Source organism: Rhinopithecus bieti, unplaced genomic scaffold (genome assembly GCF_001698545.2).
Source record: "Rhinopithecus bieti isolate Rb0 unplaced genomic scaffold, ASM169854v2 scaffold_7884, whole genome shotgun sequence".
In the NCBI taxonomy this organism is placed as follows: domain Eukaryota; kingdom Metazoa; phylum Chordata; class Mammalia; order Primates; family Cercopithecidae; genus Rhinopithecus; species Rhinopithecus bieti.
In genome coordinates, this window is record NW_016806331.1 from 394,280 (window position 1) to 413,260 (window position 18,981).

Sequence of the window (18,981 nt, forward strand, 5' to 3'; positions counted from 1 at the left end):
GAAATAATATTTTTTATACAGCTTTCTGCCCCAAAGTTTCCCTCCATACCACATTTTGGGTGCTTAATAAATGCCAGTAGGGGAATTTAGTGGAGGTGGTGGTAGGGAGACTTGGCAGGAAAAACTGTAACAGAGCGGCACACCGTGCCCTAGATTGAGATTGGTGGTCTCTGTAGCTTTTCCCCGTTTGCGGATGATGTGCTCCTCAGTGACGGAGACCCTGGCTTGCTTATTAGTATGGCTCTGGTGATCTGCGCTGGGTAAGGTATATAGAAATTGCACAACAAACATCCCCTGTTGAGGGGGACCTGTCAAGGCTCGTGGTAACTCCCTGGTAACTCTTAGGAGCGTCACTGCAGGGGGTGCAGCACCCATTTCCATGGTGGACCCAAGGGCACGCGGGAACTCAGAGGTATGTTTTGGGATTTAGGATTCAGGTTGGACTTGCAGACTTCCAGGGCCTCATGACCTCACCTGGTGATGGTCCTCAAGCTCTGTTTCTCACTCTTTTCAACAGGTTGGGTGCCTTATTCTTGCACAGACTTTGCTTTACTGGGTCTGCCCTCCTACCTTAGCTTATAACGTGTGGGCTGGAGCGTGTGCCTCTGTGTTAAAACAGTGCCTAAAAATGCTCTCGAATTCACCCACATCCCAAGGCACTGCCAGCCCTGGTCACGTCCTCCCAGCTGGTGCAGCACTTACAGCCTGTCCTGGACAGTGTGTGGGGAGGGGACCTGCTGTGTGGATAGCCCGGTGGGAGCAGGACAGTGTGTGCTGCATCACCACCATCCCGTGAAATAGGCAGGTACCCGTGCTCTGACCCAGAGGGAACAAGAGCCAATGTGAGCCCAGCCAGCTATAGCTGTGGCTGCCAAAACCTTTATTCTCCCAGTCCTGTCTGCCCCACTGAGATGCAGAGCCCTGAAATGCAGAGGGAGGCGCAGGGAGTGTGCCTTATCCTTGTGGGTCAGTCAGTGGTGGCCCTCAGCTCATGGTGGCTGTCCAGTCACTACCACATGGTTGGTCAGAGGCATCCTAATGGGAGAGGAGGAGGAATATGGGCTGGATGCTGTGGCTCAGGCCTGTAATCCCAGCACTCTGGGAGGCCAAGGCGGGCCGATTACTTGAGCCCAGGTGTTCAAGACCAGCCTGGCCAACATGGCAAAACTCCATCTCTACTGAGAATATAAAAATTAGCTGAGTGTGGTGGTGCACCTGTAATCCCAGCTACTCAGGAGGCTGAGTAGGGAAGATTGCTTGAGCCTGGAAGGTTGAGGCTGCAGTGAGCCGTGATTGTACCACTGCACTCCAGCCTGGGTGACAGAGTAAGACCCTGTCTCAAAAAAAAAAGGGATTGCCTTCCTGGCCAGGTAGATAGGGTGCGTGGAACGAGTTGCATGTTCCCAATTAGGAACGACTGGTCTGCTCTTCTCCCATAGACTTCCTCATCTATTGCCAAAGCAGATTTCTCCCCCTGTGTAAAGATAAATAAATTATCACCTACTTGATAAAGATGTTAGAATGACTGACACATTGGAAAGGATTTTCAGATAATAGGTGGAGAGCCTCTTATGAAAATGCCTTGCTGTCCTGAATATTATACACAAATTACTATATTAGTATTTTAGCTATAGCTAAACTAACCACTGCATTTCATTAAGCTAAGTGTGGATCCTGTGACGTTAATGTCTCTTGTCACTTACAGTTATTGCTCACTTTTTTTTTTTTAGAGGGAGTCTTGCTCTGTCGGCCAGACTGGAGTGCAGTGGCACAATCTCCACACACTGCAACTTACGCCTCACGGGTTCAAGCAATTCTCTTGTTTCAGCCTCCTGAGTAGATGGGACTACAGGCACATGCCACCGTGCCCAGTTAATTTTTGTATTTTTAGTAGAGATGGGGTTTCGCCACGTTGGCCAGGCTGATCTCGAACTCCTGACCTCAGGTGATCCGCCTGTCTCAGCCTCCCAAAGTGCTGGGATTACAGGTATGAGCTACCGCACCCAGCCTACTGCTCACAATTTTAACTGCCAGCATCCTGGGAAAACCTCAACAGGGACAAAATGAAAATGTTCCAGGAATGTAAAATGCAGGATGCTCTTAATATTCTACCTGTCATCTCGAGAAAAATAGTAATACAGCTCTTACATAGCATGGTGTGGAATGAAAACTCTTAGATTAATTAATACCTAACTTGATGCAAATTAAGAAGTTGTGGCTTGATTCCAGAGGAGGCTGATGTTAGGATGGGACTGTCTTGTTTGTAAAACACAACTCTCCGTAATAAATATGCTTTATTAGCTGACCTAGGACACACTGCTGTGGGCATACCTGTCCTTACCACGTACCATGCAGCCTGCTGGTAAGGGTCCCGGCTGTTCAAAATGCTTGTTGCTACAAATTGTATTGATTTTACAGTAACCTACTACATTTCAAAAAATTTCAATTTGAGAGAACCCAGGACCCTGGCTGGGTGGGGGGGTTGAGAGGAACAGAAAAAATCATTGTCTTAAAAGCTGGTTTTAGGGCTAATTAGGAGGTACAGGTTACCTGAGGGAAGGGGTGATTGGGGAGAGAACCAAAGCAATGGGGTGTGGAGCCTGCCACCATCCTAAGAAGTGACTTGTGACACGTGGTGAGGGGAAAGACCCTTGTAGAACTTCTAGTCTTAGAAAACTAGGCTGAGAAATTCCTTTTCTTTTTTTTTTTTGAGAAAGAGTCTCACTCTGTCGCTCAGGCTGGAGTCCTGTGGCGCGATTCCGGCTTACTCCAACCTCCGCCTCCCAGGTTCAAGCAATTCTGTTGCCCCAGTCTCCTGAGTAGCTGGGATTACAGGCATCCGCCACCATGTCTGGCTAATTTTTGTATTTTTAGTAGAGACGGGGGTTTCACCGTGTTGGCCAGGCTGGTCTCGAACTCCTGACCTCAAGTGATCCGCCCGCCTCGCCCTCCCAAAGTGCTGGGATTACAGGTATAAGCCACTGTGCCCAACCAAAGGTCCTTTTCTTTTTGGAATCTATTTCCTCCATTGCACCTGAAGGACTCTTGTAAAATGCTGTTCCAGGTCCTCCTTGTGGTCCTTTGGCTCAGTTCACGTCCCTGAGTGGCTTCTCAGGGCCTCTGTACCAGGCCCCGAGTGTCTCTCTGTCCTGGGGCTCCTGCTGTCCTTCATTTCCCTTGCACAGAACTCTGTGGGTCCTGGACCTTGTGTGGACTTTCTTTCTTTTTTTTTTTTTCTTTTTTTGGAGACAGAGTCTGGCTGTCTCAGAAAAGGCTGGAGTGCAGTGGCTCAATGCAATCTCTGCTTCCCGGCTTTAAGTGATTCTCCTGCCTCAGCCTCCCATGTAGTTGTGACTATAGGCATGTGCCACCACACCCAACTAATTTTTGTATTTTTAGTGGAGACGGTGTTTCACCATGTTGGCCAGGATGGTCTCAATCTCCTGATCTCACAATCTGTCCGCCTCGGCCTCCCAAAGTGCTGGGATTACAGGCGTGAGCCACCACGCCCAGCCGTGTGGACTTCCTTATGCCTGGCATGTGCATCTGAAATGCCCCCTTGCCCAACTCTTCTGTAAGCCTGGTCCCCATCTAGGTATGGTTCCTCCAGGAAGGGTTCCCTGCCACCCCTGCCCCTCCCAGATTGTGGATGACCTACCAAGCCTGAGTGCTTCCTTAGTACCTGCATGGTGTCATCTTTACCCATCTGTCCACACAGCCAGCCTAAGTTCTGAGGGGATCTGGCTGGCTTCTGCCCTGCACAACACGTGTAGTAGACATCAGACATTTCTTGAGTAAGTAGATGATTCAAGCCTGGGCTGCTAGTCAATTCTGACATCTCCCAAGTGTGGAGTTGAGGGGATGAGGCTGATGAGGCGGCTGTCCGTGCGGTGACATGGTGGCCTTTCTTTCTCTCTTGAAGGTGATTAGAATGACTGGTTTCATGAAAGGCCTCTACACAGACGCCGAGATGAAGTCTGATAATGTGAAGGTGGGTTTGAGTCGGGCTTCTCCCATTGACCCCTCGCCTTAACGGGTGAGATTTTTTGTAGACCAGGTAGTGTGGCATGTGTCATTTCTGTGCTGCATGTGGTTGGAATACAAGGTCAGTGAATTCATGAATTGATATATACCCTTTCTCATTTCATTTTCTCATTGTGGTAACTGGATATCATGCTAGTTTTATTCACTGAAAAATGGGATTAGTATTTCAAAGGTTAATGCTAGCCCGTCAACTAAATTAAAGGCTTTAATGAATTGTTTTTGTTTTGTCAGTAAAAGGTCAGTATTTCTAGATTTGTTATATATCTAAACATAGTTTTGTATGTAAACAGAAACTATCCTATGCCTGTAGAACATACTGAAGATAATGCATACTCTTCAAAGTATTGTAATATTTATATTTTCAATGGAAATGTTTCAGGATAAAGATGCAAAAATTAGCTTCCTACAAAAGGCCATAGACGTGGTTGTAATGGTGTCGGGAGAGCCACTGTCGGCCAAACCAGCCCGAATCGTGGCTGGGCATGAGCCTGAAAGAACAAATGAGCTGCTCCAGATAATTGGGAAATGCTGTCTCCACAAGGTACTGCTGCTGTCCTGGCATTTTGAACTTTTTAGTACTTGAGTAAAAGGTAGTCGGGGCTGAGGAGCTCATATGTGCGGGCGGTTTAGGGGAGGAGTTTCAGTGGTGTCTGTCAAACCCTGTGCTTTGAATCTGATCCCACCCCTTCTGGAGCCCCAGAGATACAGGAGGAGTAGTTTAAAACTGAATGATAAGACAAATAAGGGTATGTTATACGCAAGTTCTGCAAGCTTTCAATATAAAATCGGGAACCCCACAGGCACTCTGTGCCCGGCTGGTGGCTGGAGGCCCAGGCTTCCATGCCCTCTGACTTTCTCCTTTCTGGGGCTCCTTTGAGGACAGGTGGCTGCTTCCAGCCAGGGCTGCAGTGGCTGCAGGAACGCTTTTCTTCTTCCCTGGGTCTTATGCGAGTCTCTGTTCTCTTCCTGCATCTGCAGCCTCTGGTATCTGCTTGTCTGTTGCCCTTCCTCTTTCTCTCTTCCACCCTTTCTCTCTCTGAGTTGCTCTCTCTGAGTTGTTGTACAGGGAGTAGATTTTTTTCTTCCTGAGCTTTTCACCCTGGGCTAGAAACTTGGGTGTCAGGCCTCAGGCTTCTCTGGTTAGGTCCAGTCTGGGCCATGTTTGCCCAAACGTTGGAGAAGGTCTTTCCCCAGGGTCTTCCTTCTTTTGAAGGCTGAGTGGTCCCCCATGGAGGAGCAGGTTGGACTTGTATTGAGAGTATGATTAATACAGTTTTTCACATACCTAGTGGGTGGTTGGCTGGGGGCTAACCTTAATTGTGACCCAAACGGGAACAGGTAGATTTCAGCCCCCTCAACAGCAGTGGGTCGTGGAGGTGCGTAGTGGTGTCAGGCCGACTCCTAGGAGGCCCTCCTGGTGCGAGTCCAGCATGCAAACTTAGAGACTTGGAAGCAGATTTTGCCAGTTCATTGGCCTCTGTGCCTAGACTCCCCAGCTCCCCTTCCCGGGTCCTTGATGTTGCTCATCTTTCTAAAAAGCACATCTGGCTCCTATCTCCTCTGCTGAATCTTCTCCGGCTTCCAGTAGCCTTGGGGCCGAGCCAGCTCCATGGCACAGCTTGTGAGCCCCCTAGAGACCTGCTGCTACTTCTTTCCCTTCAGATCCTTCTCTCGTTTCCCACACCTGAGCCCTCCACTCCAGTCACCATGCACCCCCTCATTCAGCCCTGGCCCGCTGTCTCCCGTCAGCCTCTTGCCCTGGTGCCTGTTGGTTTCTTGGTGCCTGAGCTGCCTTCCTCCTCCAGCCTCACCCAGCAGCAATGTGGCGTCTGTGAGCACTTCCTTGAGCCTGGGCCTCTCCTCCCTCCCAGGCCGACTTAGGTGCCCCTGTAGGCTTCCTATAGCCTGTTGTTTAATTGTTGTGTTTGTCTGTGTCCCCAGTACATGGTGTATCTTCGGCCTAAATGGAGCCTGGCATGCGGCAGTCACTCAGCATGTGCTTGTGGAATGAGTGCGTTGAGTGAGTGGGACTCCTGACTGGAGGTGTCCACACTCTGGATGGCTGTCAGGGATGCTGGAGAAGGAATTTTTGCATTTGACGAGGCTTGAATTAGATCAGTTTTTTCCCCCCATAATTTTATTATTGTGTTAAAATCCCTATCATAAAATTTGCCATCTTAACCATGTTGAAGTGTACACTTCAGTGCTGGTAAATTCAGTCATGTGCAGCCATCACCACCTTCCATCTCCAGGACTCTTCTTGCAAAACAGACTCTGTCCCCATGAAACACTAACTTCCTCTTCTCCCATCCCCCGGCCCCTGGCATCCTTCATTCTACTTTCTGTCTCTATGAATCTGACTACTCTAGGGACCTCGGATAAGTGGAGTCATAGAGTGTCCTTTTTTTGACTGGCTTATTTCACTTAATGTAACATTCTCAGGATTTATCGATGTTGTGGCATGTATCAGAATTTCATCCCTTTTTAGGGCTGAATAATATTCCATTGTGATGGATATACCATATTTTGTTTATCCACTCAACTGTCAATGGTACAGTTTGCTCCCATGTTTTAGCTATTATGAATAATGCTGCTATGAACATGGGTATACAAATATCTCTTCAAGACCCTGTGTTCCATTTTTTTGGATAAATACCCAGAAGGGGAATTATTGGGTCATATGGTAAATCTGTGCCTAATTTTTTGAGGAACTGTTATACTGTTTTCCATAATGGCTGTATCATTTTACATTTCCATCAACAGTGCATGAGAGTTTTAATTTCTCCTTATCCTTGCCAATGCTTGTTGTTTTGTGTTTTTTTTCGGAGCAGCCATCCTGATAGGTGTGAGGTGGTTAGATAAAATCTTAAGGCACTTATGCCTGGGATTCTACGATCCCATTAGAAGTTTAAGGCATGGGTCAGCTTTATTGACCTTGAACACACACATTCACATTTGACAGCTTGGGTAGACTTGAATCAGGATTCATTTAGTTTGGGTGGATGCTACTGTTAATGACCAAAGTGCTGAAAGTAATAGTTACCAAGATATGCTGTGCTTTGTATGTGATAATAACATGTTCAAAAAATATTTTATCCTTTGAATTTCATTGTAGACAGAGAATCTGTCTCATGAACTATCTTTGAATGGCGATGTTCTATTTGTTAACTGTGCGGATCTCATTTCACCTAACACCTCATTTCCTTCCATTTGGACGACAAGCTCTCCAGTGACGATGCGGTACGGAGGGTTTTAGCTGGAGAGAAGGGAGAAGTGAAAGGCCGGGCCTCACTGACCTCAAGATCTCAGGAATTGGATAATAAGAATGTGCCAGAAGAAGAGTCCAGAGTTCACAAAAATACAGAGGTGAATTGCAAGTCACACATCTTTGAAAATGAAATAGGGAGTCTTTTTGTAGCTTAGGTAAAACTTTCATAAATGATTTTATTTTATTTCATAGGATAGAGGAGACTCTGAAATAAAAGAGAGAAGTGCAAGCAGAGATCGAAAACAGAAAGAAGAACTGAAAGAAGACAGCAAGCCAAGAGAAAAGGACAAGGACAAGGGGAAGGCCAAGGAGAATGGCGGAAACAGACACAGAGAAGGGGAGAGAGAGAGAGCCAAAGCCCGGGCCAGGCCAGACAGTGAGCGACAGAAAGACAGAGGCAACAGGGAGCGGGACAGAGACTCCGAGCGTGAGAAGGAGACAGACAGAAAGAGTGAGAGGGGAAAAGAGAAGGAGAGACTGAGAGACAGGGACCGAGAGCGCGACCGAGACAAAGGGAAGGACAGGGACAGACGGAGAGTGAAAAACGGGGAGCACTCCCGGGACCTGGACAGGGAGAAGAACAGAGAGCATGACAAACCCGAGAAAAAGGTAAAGCCTTCCTGAAAACCTCGCTGTTTGCTTAGCAAGAGTTTGTGAGGGTGTCAATCATGATTTTTATCTTTCTTACAATGTGACTAAGAAACTGGTTTTCTTTTATGCCTATTTAAAATTATGACAATCTTGGATTCTCAGTAGAAACCCAAAGAGATGCTTATTTCTTGTCAGTTGTGTTTTGGCTTTTTTTGTTCATCCCTTAATAGAAGTGTATTGTTCAGCCAATCATTTATTAAGACATTATTCAGTGAGTTTTTAACCATTTCCTACTTCATGTCCAGGGAGAAGTCTGCTGGATTATAAGCTCCCTAAGAGCATAAGCCAGAGATGTCACTCATATTCACTGTTGGATACCCAGTCTGGTAGAGTGTCTGACACATAGCAGCTTTGCAGTAAATACTTGGTGGTGGAATGGATTGAGCATCCAGGCAAGGGATGATGGGCTTTTCAGATCATGAAACATTGGATGAAATTGATCAATTGATAGTGGTTTCTGAGGTCTCCCTTTATGGAATTTTGATGTGGGAGTGGTAGAAGATAATTTGAAGGGGGAAGTCAGGAAAATATTATTAAATGCTTGCTCTTTTTAGAGTTTAATGATTCCCCACCAGGCCTGTGGAGAAATCAACGTTTTTCAGAGTTTGAGCTGATTTGCCATGTTGCTCTTGTCCTTGTCTCGCAGGTGTTTTAAGATGTGTGGCTTCTCCCGTGCGTGTCGTTTGTGTCGTTTGTGTCGTTTGTGTCACTCTCAGTATTGCTCTGAAGGCTTTGGAGCAGCCTCCACCTTAGCATTGCAAGCAGTGTTTATGTGCAGTCCGAGTTGTGCATGTGATGTCTTTAGGAGCATGGACATTGCTCAGTTATTAAAGATTAGGGCTGCTTTCAGGGGCTTTTAGGCATTAGTAGATAAGCACAATAAGACCGGAGTTTACTGTAATTCTTGTTTAATTAAATTTTCAGGTAAATTTAGGGTTTGCCAGAAAATCCTATTGGTTTCAAACTGTTTTCTAAATGTGTGAATTCCTTCTGGACCCACCATGTGTGTTGGGGATGTTTTCCCAGACACCCATGCTCTGGGGGATGTAAAATTGTAAAGCATCCTGCGAAGATGTTGGAAATCATCTTGTCTCTAGCTGCTAGGAAGGAGGACACTGAGGTCGGGAAGGGATCCAGATCTGGCCGGGCAGTGAGGGGCAGGGCCTGAGTTGGTGCCATGGCCTCTTCCTCCTGGGACAGCCATCTTGTCTTGTGGCACTGCGTCTCATGGTGTGCCTGCCCAGGGGAGGGGGGTGGGCGCCACAGGACTGACCCTGAGGGGAATCCTGTAAACCAGGCTTTCCTGTGGGGGTCAGTACAAGCCCGTTTTGAGATCTGTGGGTCACAATGGGATAGGGGGTGCCTGTCGGGCAAGATTGTGGTTTTGTTCGTAATTGAACGTAGTGTTCTACGGGGCATTTTGGAGTTTTACTATTTAAAATGTCACTCATTCCCCCTCCACTGCACATCCTGGAGTAACGTACTGTATGATATGTGTCATAACCTGGCTTTCCTTATGAGTCTTAGAAATTACAAAGACATTCCCCATCTTTTGCTCCTTTTTAGAGGTGTAAGAAAAGTATTTTCATGGACCTGATTTTCTGAGGCACCAGTATATTCTGGTGTATTTTGCATGAGGCAGCCTAGGAAGGGGCCAACATTCCTCAGCTCTCAAGGCCTTTGGATTGGGGGTCCCCACGCTGTGTTCCCTAAAACTGCTAATGAGATGACTTGAAATAGAGAGAAACCATTCCAAAGAAATTCCTAGAGGCTCAGCCAGGCATGATGACTCACGCCTGTAATCCCAGCACTTTGGGAGGCCTAGGTGGGTGGATCACGAGGTCAAGAGATTGAGACCTTCCTGGCCAACATGGTGACGAAATCCTGTCTCTACTGAAAAAAAAATTACAAACATTAGCTGGGTGTGATGGTGGGCACCTGTAGTCCCAGCTACTCAGGAGGCTGAGGCAGGAGAATTGTTTGAACTCAGGAGGCGGAGGTTGCAGTGAGCGGACATCATACCACTGCACTCCAGCCTGGGTGACAGAACGAGACTCTGTCTCAAACAACAACAACAACAAAAAGAAATTCTTAGAGGCTAATATTTGGGAACATATCAGAGCCAAGTGTAATGATGGTTTTGTTTAAAAGCATCTGAGGCCATGGCGAAGTGATTTTTTCCTGCGCAAAGCTGGTGCGCACTTGGTCGCCGTGAGATGTGCGTGGATCTCGCATGCTGGTTTTGCTTGCCAGGCTCTTCTGTGGACAATCTGGGGGCTTCATTGAGCCGCGTGGGTCTGGGAGGCAGCTGCATCCTTTCCTCTGGTAAAAAGCGCCAGGCAGGTGTGAGCTGCTGTGAGGCGCCTCCCAAGGAACCCCAGTTCCCAGGGACCTTAGTCACATCTATGCTGGGGAGGCAAGAGACTCAAGTTCTAACCCCGGTTCTGCCGCAGTCATTCTTTATCCTCTTCCCCATTTTATTTCTGTCTAGTTGAGAGGCTGATGAGATCCTAGGCTACCTCATGGGCTTTTGCGAGGAAGAGGTGAAATAGTAGATATGAAAACACTCAGAAAATTAAGAGTGCAGTGGAGCGGACAGGTGCTAGGTTAGACTGGTCACGTGGGGGTCCCGGGCCCCTCTCTTAACTGCCCCTTTTATGGGTAGCACGTGCGCAGTGCCCAGCCTGCAGTCATGGGTAATTACTGCTGATAAAATCTGATATCTTCATAATTAACTTATGAGGACATTGAATTGTTGAAATATTGAACAGGCTTTCTTTGCTTTTCAGTCTTCCTGGAGGAAAATCTCAATGAAGATAATGTGTTCTTCTCCTTCTACTCTGAGATATGTCTTCTAGAGAAGTGATTTAAGGCGTGAGATGAGATGGTGTTTACGGTTTTCATGTAGTTTATGTTATGAGAGTGCTTTCCTCACTTACAGTCTGAAGCCTTTGCTTAAAAAGAATTGCCCCATTCTGTTAATGAAGTTAGCCTGTGATCAGCAGAGGCGGCTAGGAGCAGTTTCTCTGTGGGTGTTGGAGGTTTGTATTGTTCATTCCCTCCCTCACTTCCAGATCCCCGGGTTTCCCTGCGATATGTTTGCAGGAAGTTCAGTGTGGCATAGGGATTCGTGTTCATATAGCTTCCTGAGAGGCAGGAATATTTGAAGTCCTTGCCCACCTACTTTGCCCTTATGAGAAGAGATCTCCCTGCCTTTGGCTTGGAAGACTCTTGGGGAATGCAGGCAGCAGTAACAATCATGGCAATCAGAGCTGGACTGGCGATGTGGTGTTCTCATGGGAAGAATGATTTCACTGTTGGTCAGTGTTATAGAAAATACCTTGGCATATTTTTAGGTATTACGGATTGGAATAATTCTAAAGTTTGAATTTTTTTTTTTTTTTTTTTTAATAGTCAGCAAGCTCAGGGGAGATGTCTAAAAAGTTGTCAGATGGAACTTTTAAAGACTCCAAGGCTGAAACAGAGGTAAACTTTAAAAAATAACTTTAAGAGATGTCAACTTGTAGCTGTGTTGAAGCAGTGAATGCTGTGTGCTCCCGTGGTCCACTGAGGCATGGAGGGAGCACATGGTCATGGCCTATCTGTAATAGGTCCATTTTACTTGGTTGTAAAAGTAATGAGTTAAATGCTTTACCTCCTGGTAAAATAGATGGGGGTATGTATTACTCTGATTTTCTGTGGGGCACTCCTGGGTTTACTTATGCCTTTATATGACTAGTGTGATGTGTGGTGTGATAGGGTTGTCATTTTGGGGAGAAGGGGGAGGTGGCACTCACAATGAGTCTGGAAGAGGCGTAAGTCACCAGGCAGATGGGGCCAGTGGGAGGAACCCCTCCAACCTCTGGTTGGCCTGTTCAGGACTCCATGATGCATTTCCTGGGGCTCGCCACGGTCTCCACATGGGCCATCTTGTGGAGGTTACACTCATCCCAAGCAGTAGGGGCCACTGAGAGGTTGAAGCCAACTTTTGTAGTCCAATTCACATTTTAGGAAGTATTCATGAGGCTGCAGGGGAGCTGGGTTAGGCATCGAGTAGAGGCTGGGGGGCCAGTTAGAGGAGAGAGGTGGTAAGACTGGAACTGTGCCAGTGGAGGGAGGAATAGGATGTGCTGTTTCCTTTGGTTAGTGTTCTGTTTAAATACGTATAAATTTTTACCTTCAGAGTTGCTTACAAGTGCATTTAAGTAATTAAATATATAGCAACAGAAGTGGAGTCCTCATAAGCACAACTGATAAGACGGTGTTTCTCAAAGTGTAGTGAGCAGATTGTTGACCTCTTTAGGGCTGCACAAAATGATGGAATTCTAAATATATTGCGAAAAGGCTTTTGGCCTACGTGTTAATTCGCACTCTCAGGTCTTGAGTCCTTGGTGATACTGAGTTTTTAAAGCAGATGGGCACTATTGCTGGATGTCATACTTGTTCTTCCTCAAGCAGAGCTTAAAAAGTAAACCTGCTTATGATATTGCTGTGTAATGCATCAATTAATTTCTTTTCATTCTTTTTTCTTTAAGACTGAGATTTCCACTAGAGCATCCAAGTCATTGACAACAAAAACAACAAAACGGCGATCCAAAAATTCAGTGGAAGGTACTGCAAAACTTATATATGTAGCTGAAAATATGGATATTAGTTGTTTTTTTTTTTTTGTCTTAATCCCAATGTCTAGTAGGAAAGAACTCCTGTGGCTGGAAAACAGACTTGCTGTATCTGGGAATGAATAGCGTGTGGAAATAATGAAGATTTGTGGCTGTTACATACACATGCCTGTGTGCACAAGTGTGTGAGCTGATGACATCAGGGTAGAGTAGCCCCTCTTTGCTGGAGATCTGTGTTGAAATGTAAAAGTTGTGATCAAATTTTCATTTTCCAGAAATACTTAGCCATCTTCTTTTCAGTAGTTCTGTCCTTTGCGTTGGCAGCCTACATTTAATCCTCTTGCAGGTTGGACGTAGAGCATGTAGGCAGATAATGTTTATGTGTTTAAAAACCACAGAAATGATGATTGGAAGTCATGCTAAAAGTTGAACGTGCAGGCCTGGCCTACGGTTCGTTGAAGGATAGTACCTCACAATCCTGTCTAACACACCAGTGTCAGGCAAATGCAGGGAAGCCCTGTTGGAGGCCACTGGCGTTGGAGGCTTATTTTTCATTGAAGTATGAAGTTACTTTGAGCAGTGCTAGTTTCTGAAAAATCATCCTTTTACTAAATTGTATAAGTTAAAGAAGGGTGGCAAGATGTAGTAGTGGGAATTTTTCCCTTAGAAAGGAGGCTTAAATGGTAGGTTCCACTTGTGCACAATAATTAGCAATGCGTTTGTGACCAGCTTTGTGCTAGAAGCCTTTGTTGTCTTTTGGTTGAACGCTGTGGGGTGGGTTTCCAGAAGTGCAGTGGCTGGCACAAAGGGCATGGCATTATGGCTACTGCGCGCCCTCAATGGCCCTTCACCCCACACCTTCTCCAGTGTTGTAAAGGCATGCTGATTTTGATGGACGAAAAACAAAAAGTTGATTACTAGTGAAATGGTGATTGTTCTCGTGTGTGAATGTTTTGGGCTTCTCTGACCTGCCTGTTCTTTGGTTTCCCTGGGTTCTTCTTGCTTCTGGAGTCTGCGTTCTTACTGATTTGCATGCGCATGCTGTATGTTAAGGACATCTGCCAGTTTGCCAATTTTTGCATAAGTGTTTCTTTTCCAGTTTGTTTCTACTAATTATATTTGGTTTGGTTTCTGATTTGCCTGGGTGTTAAATTGTTATGTGCCTGAGGCCTCTAATCTTTTTTTTGGTAATCTGTCCAGAGATTTGAGAGGTGAAGATTTGCATTTCATCATACATTTTTTTACTTAATTTCTTATGTTCTATCTTACTTTACTTCATGGTATAAGGTGAGGCTCTGAATCTATTTTGTCAGAATAATTCATCAGTAATTCCAGGATCACTTCTTAATTGAATGCTTCTCTCCTGCTCTGTGATGCCTTTTGTAGTCTGGGTTATGGGCTTTTTTGTGTGTGGTGTTTTTACTTCTACTGTTTTATTTTTACTATTAGTTTCCTATCATTGTTCTTTTCAGAAAAGTTTTAAGCCATCTTATTTGCTTATTCTTCCGGATGAATTTTATTTTATTTTATTTTATTTTATTTTTTTGAGACGGAGTCTCGCTCTGTCGCCCAGGCTGGAGTGCAGTGGCCGGATCTCAGCTCACTGCAAGCTCCGCCTCCCGGGTTTACACCATTCTCCTGCCTCAGCCTCCCGAGTAGCTGGGACTACAGGCGCCCGCCACCTCGCCCGGCTAGTTTTTTGTACTTTTAGTAGAGACGGGGTTTCACCGTGTTAGCCAGGATGGTCTCGATCTCCTGACCTTGTGATCCGCCCGCCTCGGCCTCCCAAAGTGCTGGGATTACAGGCTTGAGCCACCGCGCCCGGCCCCGGTCTTCCGGATGAATTTTAAAAGCACTTCATGACTCAAGAATTCCACTCTTGCAAAATAAACGTCTCAGAATTTAATTGGATTTGTGTTAAATATATGCATTCATTAGTTTAGGAAGATTAGACACCTCTAACTTCAGCTTCGTGAGGGTGTTCCCCTCTTCCAAGAACACGTTGCATGTGCTTGGGTATGTCTGTTGGTCACAGTGGTTGCTCACTGGTTTATTTTATTTTATTTATTTTATTTATTTATTTTGAGACGGAGTCTCACTCTGTTGCCAGGCTGGAGTACAATGGCACAATCTTGGCTCACTGCAGCCTCTGCCTCCCGGGTTCAATTGATTCTTCTGCCTCAGCCTCCCGAGTAGCTGGGATTACAGGTGTATGCCACCACGCCCAGCTAATTTTATGTATTTTTCATAGAGACAGGGTTTCACCATGTTGGCCAGGCTGGTCTTGACCTCCTAACCTGAAGTGATCCGCCCACCTCAGCCTCCCAAAGTGCTGGGATTACAGCCCTAAGCCACCGCGCCTGGCCTGTTGTTGCCTCTTAATCCAGTAGTTCTTTTGTTGATTCTTTTGGCTTTCCTAAGCAGGCAGTTGGATCATCCGCCCTTCTTTACTAATCGCTGCGATATGTGCATCTGTGTTTACTGGTGAGCTTGTGCTCTAGGGGTCTTTTGTATGATCTTAAGAGATTTTCTTACCAGACATTTATGGGCTTTTTGACACTGAGATTCCCTGAGCTGTCAACAGCTCAGTAGACTCTTGTCTTCCTCTCCTGCTAGCTGGGCACTGACCTCCCTATGGGTCCCCCAGCAAAGCTGGCACTCTGCCTGAACATTCTGCCTTGCTTAAGTAGGTTCACATTTGGGCAAATGCTCAGTACCCATAGGTGTGTGAGACACTGGAGCTCTGTGTTCTGCTCAAGGGGATGAATGAGCCTTTACTACAGGGTGTGAGGGTATCACATTGGTAAACATACTTAGACTCTTAAAGTCATTCTGGAATCCCTGCAGAATCCAGAAAGCATTCTGCCCAAGAATATTATAATGTTTGCTTATTTCTAAGTAGTGCATACAGAGCTGATCACTTTGCCTTTTGAGTACATTTTAATTTCATTTGTTTGTTAACTGTTTTACATTACATTACAGATTACGTTTAATATATATTTTCATTGTGCTGTTTTATGTCAGGAAGAAGGGACCCTAAAACCAGTGAAAATAGTCTTTCCCCTGAAAAAGAACATAACTCTTCCTACTGTAAAGCTAAGAAGGAACATAGCATGAAACAGCTCGGTAAGCTCAGTGAACCATAGTGGAGGCTGTGAGTGAATGTTGAGAGCTGAACCCTTTACTGCCTGGTCCTTTGCTTCTACTTGGTCATTGAGCATGTGGAAGTCTGCGGGGGGGGTTGGCATAGGTGTGGCCCTTCTTGACCTGGGGCCTGAGCTCTAGAACACGGCCTTCTGGCCGGAGTGGAGAGGGGGCAGAGGGGCATGTTGGTCCCATGCAGCGCTGCCCCTGGCCAGGTGAGGATTTCCTACTCTGAATCAATCACAGGCTTAAATTGTCCATTTGAGGTTTCTTTCAATGATTCTGCAGACATTTATGATAATAAAGAGAACACAGGGGTACATATGTGCATGTTAGTTTGTGATGAATCTTCAAGGAAAATGAAGCCAAGAGGAGCAGGGATGAGGGGTGGGAGCAGGGAAGGTCTCTCCGAGGGAGGACACCTGGACAGAGAGCTGACTTGGGTGAAGGAGGACATGCAGGTGTGTGAGTGGTGAGGCTGGTGGAGAGAGGAATAGTGATAGGGTAAAGGACTGGGCCAGCAAGCAGGGCCTGGAGCTGCCAGTCCCAGAGCTGCTGGTCCCTGTCCATAGCAGCTGTGTGGTTTACAGTGCACACAGAAGTCCTTGAAGAGTTTTAAGCAGCACAGAGGCAAGATTTGACTTAGGTTTTAGAACTCCTCCTTTTAAAACTGTGGCATGGCAGGAGTAAAGGCTGCAGAGCAGTGAGGAGGGGCCGTGGCATCTGGATGAGAGGAGGTGAGGGTTGGGACCAGAGTGCCAGCGCTGAGAGTGGGTTAGGTTTACTGTGCTGATGGGTGGGGTACCACTTGTTTGAATGGAAAGAAATCAAAGATGAGATTCATTCTGGGGGGGTCTGGGCTCCTAGGGGGTGGCCTGGCCTTTATTGACATGGAAGGTTCTGGGAGACGCTGGTTGGTGGAATGGGTGGCAGTGTTAGGAATTCTGTGTTGGACAACAAATTTGAGATGGCTGTGGACCAACCAAGTAGAAACATCTAGTAGACAGCTGGAGGTATTGACTTGGAGATCAGGAGAGAGCTGGAGAAACGGAAGGGAAAAACAAAAAATGGAGAGTTCTAGCATACAAGTGGTGTTTACAGACATGGACCTTTGTGCAGTAATGGGTCCAGGGGCGTGTGTAGGTAGGAAGGGCGTGGTGAACTCTGGAGCCTGCTGTGGTCCCCCAGGTCAGAAGAGGAGGAGGAGGAGGAGGAGGAGCAGGAAGAGGAGGAGGAGGAGGAAGAGGAGGAGGAGGAGGAAGGAGGAGGAGGGAGGATCATCCTTGCAAAGGAAACAGAAGGCCAACAAGTTGGAGGAAAACTTGGAGAGGAAGAAAGTGTTAGGGAAGGAGAGGGGGTTTCTTGTCAAGCTCTAATGAGGGGAGTCATGTGGAGGCTGAGAACTGACCATTTAGTTGACAAGACAGTTTGCTGGTGACCTTGGTGTAACCCTTATAAATCCCAACTAAAACAACCAAACACAAAATCTTTTATAATATTTTGATCTGTTGCTAACTATTTTATGTCAGGAAGGAAGGAGGATAATATTTCAGCTAAAATTTTAGACTCCGTAGTGTCTGGAATAAATAATGAGCCAAATCAGGAAACGACAACTTCAGAAATAGGTAAGAAAAATATATTCTTTAGTTTAAATTCCTCATCACTTTATTGTGAATGGTTTTATCTCAATGTAGTTATACACTGTTAAAAAATTATTCTAACTACTTTAATGTTCATGAGACTTTTTCCTGATGTACTGAAGATTGGACATAACTTGCGGTTTTATTTGCTTTAATATGCTAAGTTATATGATAACTTTATTAACTCAGCTTTAAGTTAATTATATGGCTTTTTATACATAGATTATTTTTACACTTCAGTCAAAATGCTTTCTTAATCTTGCTGTTGGGATCTCACAGTGGTGTGGGTGATGACACAGAGAAACGGTTTTTATGTCTTCATCCTGCTCTCCTTTATTCTACTCAGAAAATGCTCATAGTAGAGGTGTTCCAAGTGCTTGTTAGGCACATTGGGAAGCTGGCCTGTCACAGCCAATCCCATTCAGGCCAGTGTGTGGCGGGCGCGCCCAGCCCTCATCCTGCTGCGTCAGAGGGGATGGTCCTTGGTTCAGTATCAGTAACTACAGTCATCTGTGACTTCAGACGGAATTCTTCAGAAATATTAGAATTCTCCAGTGGCACTTTAGGAAAAAATAGTGTAAGATCAGACTTCAGGGGAAGAGGAAATTTTTGCTGGCCCAACGTGCCTTATATCTTCTGACTTTTACAAATTCTGAAGCGTAGCTGGAATACCGATGAGCACATCCTTCCTTCTCCGTGTGCGTTCCCCTCAGAGCTGGCATTTCCAGGAGTAGATGTGCTTGGTACAGCAGCTGCAGTGTGAAAGATGATCTATGGTTATTTTATTCCAAGTAGGGTGACTATATGGGAGTTGTCTGGGTCTTCAGTAGCATGGGATGGTGGAGTAAACGGTGACTGAGCTGGAGCAGGGTGTTTCCACTGAAGAGAGCCCCTGCCACACGGTCATGCATGTTACCGTTCAACCACATCTTGGTGATGTATGTTTTCTTTTTGTGGGAGCTTTCCTTATCCCTAGGAGTCTGTGGGGAAACACCCAGGCACACTGCAATCCTGCACTGCAGGAGAGGGCAGTAGGCAGTGGCAAAAGGCTGAGGGGTGGACTCCTGGTAGCCCCCACTCGGCTAGCTAGGACCCCATCTCTGAGGCCACAGGGGCGACTCCCCACCTCCTGCTTACCCACCTCATGGCCTTGAGCCAGCCACATGAGTGGGTTCTCTGAGCCACAGTTTCCTCGTCGTAAATGGGGGTAAAGATACCTGCCTTGAAGGTGAATGAGGTGTCCATAAAGTGGTGGCTCATCCCAGGCATGCCGCGGTCTAACCTGCTTTATCACAGATCACCTCAGCTGAACTGCCAGCCCCGGATCAGCGCGAGACAGCGCTCATCCTGAGACGGGCAATGAATTTAGAACAAATTGAAAGCATTTTCCAGACAGGTAGTGAGGACTTTATAGGTAATATCGACAAGTGTGACGATAACACAAGCCTAGGCAGTAAGAAGCACAAACTGCAAACGTGGTTTCTGGGTTGAGCTTTTTGCAGAGATTGGGATGGAACCTGATGCCACCTGCTGGGGAGCAGAGTCTCCTGCTGTCCTTGGGTGGTGGTGTGGGGGTGGGTGGCGGTGCGGAGCAGAGTCTCCCGCTGTCCTTGGG

General features: G+C 46.3%; 1 protein-coding gene across 4 annotated transcripts in view; it reads left to right on the forward strand.

Moving 5' to 3' along the window:
• The first annotated feature begins 294 nt into the window (after positions 1-294).
• The window catches only part of IFT54 (intraflagellar transport 54), an 82,065-nt gene continuing 63,378 nt past the window's right edge, over positions 295-18,981 (forward strand). For 2 of the 4 annotated variants that reach the window (XM_017875563.1, XM_017875562.1), the window contains exons 1-7: positions 365-412; positions 3,923-3,991; positions 4,424-4,585; positions 7,267-7,410; positions 7,505-7,921; positions 11,378-11,449; positions 12,499-12,574. In XM_017875563.1, the coding sequence (XP_017731052.1) occupies positions 380-412; positions 3,923-3,991; positions 4,424-4,585; positions 7,267-7,410; positions 7,505-7,921; positions 11,378-11,449; positions 12,499-12,574 (973 nt within the window). In that variant the 5' untranslated portion in view covers positions 365-379. Of the gene's footprint in view, positions 413-3,922; positions 3,992-4,423; positions 4,586-7,266; positions 7,411-7,504; positions 7,922-11,377; positions 11,450-12,498; positions 12,575-15,606; positions 15,709-17,255; positions 17,352-18,981 lie in introns of all 4 variants that reach the window. The other 2 variants (XM_017875560.1, XM_017875561.1) reach the window with 2 other exon arrangements.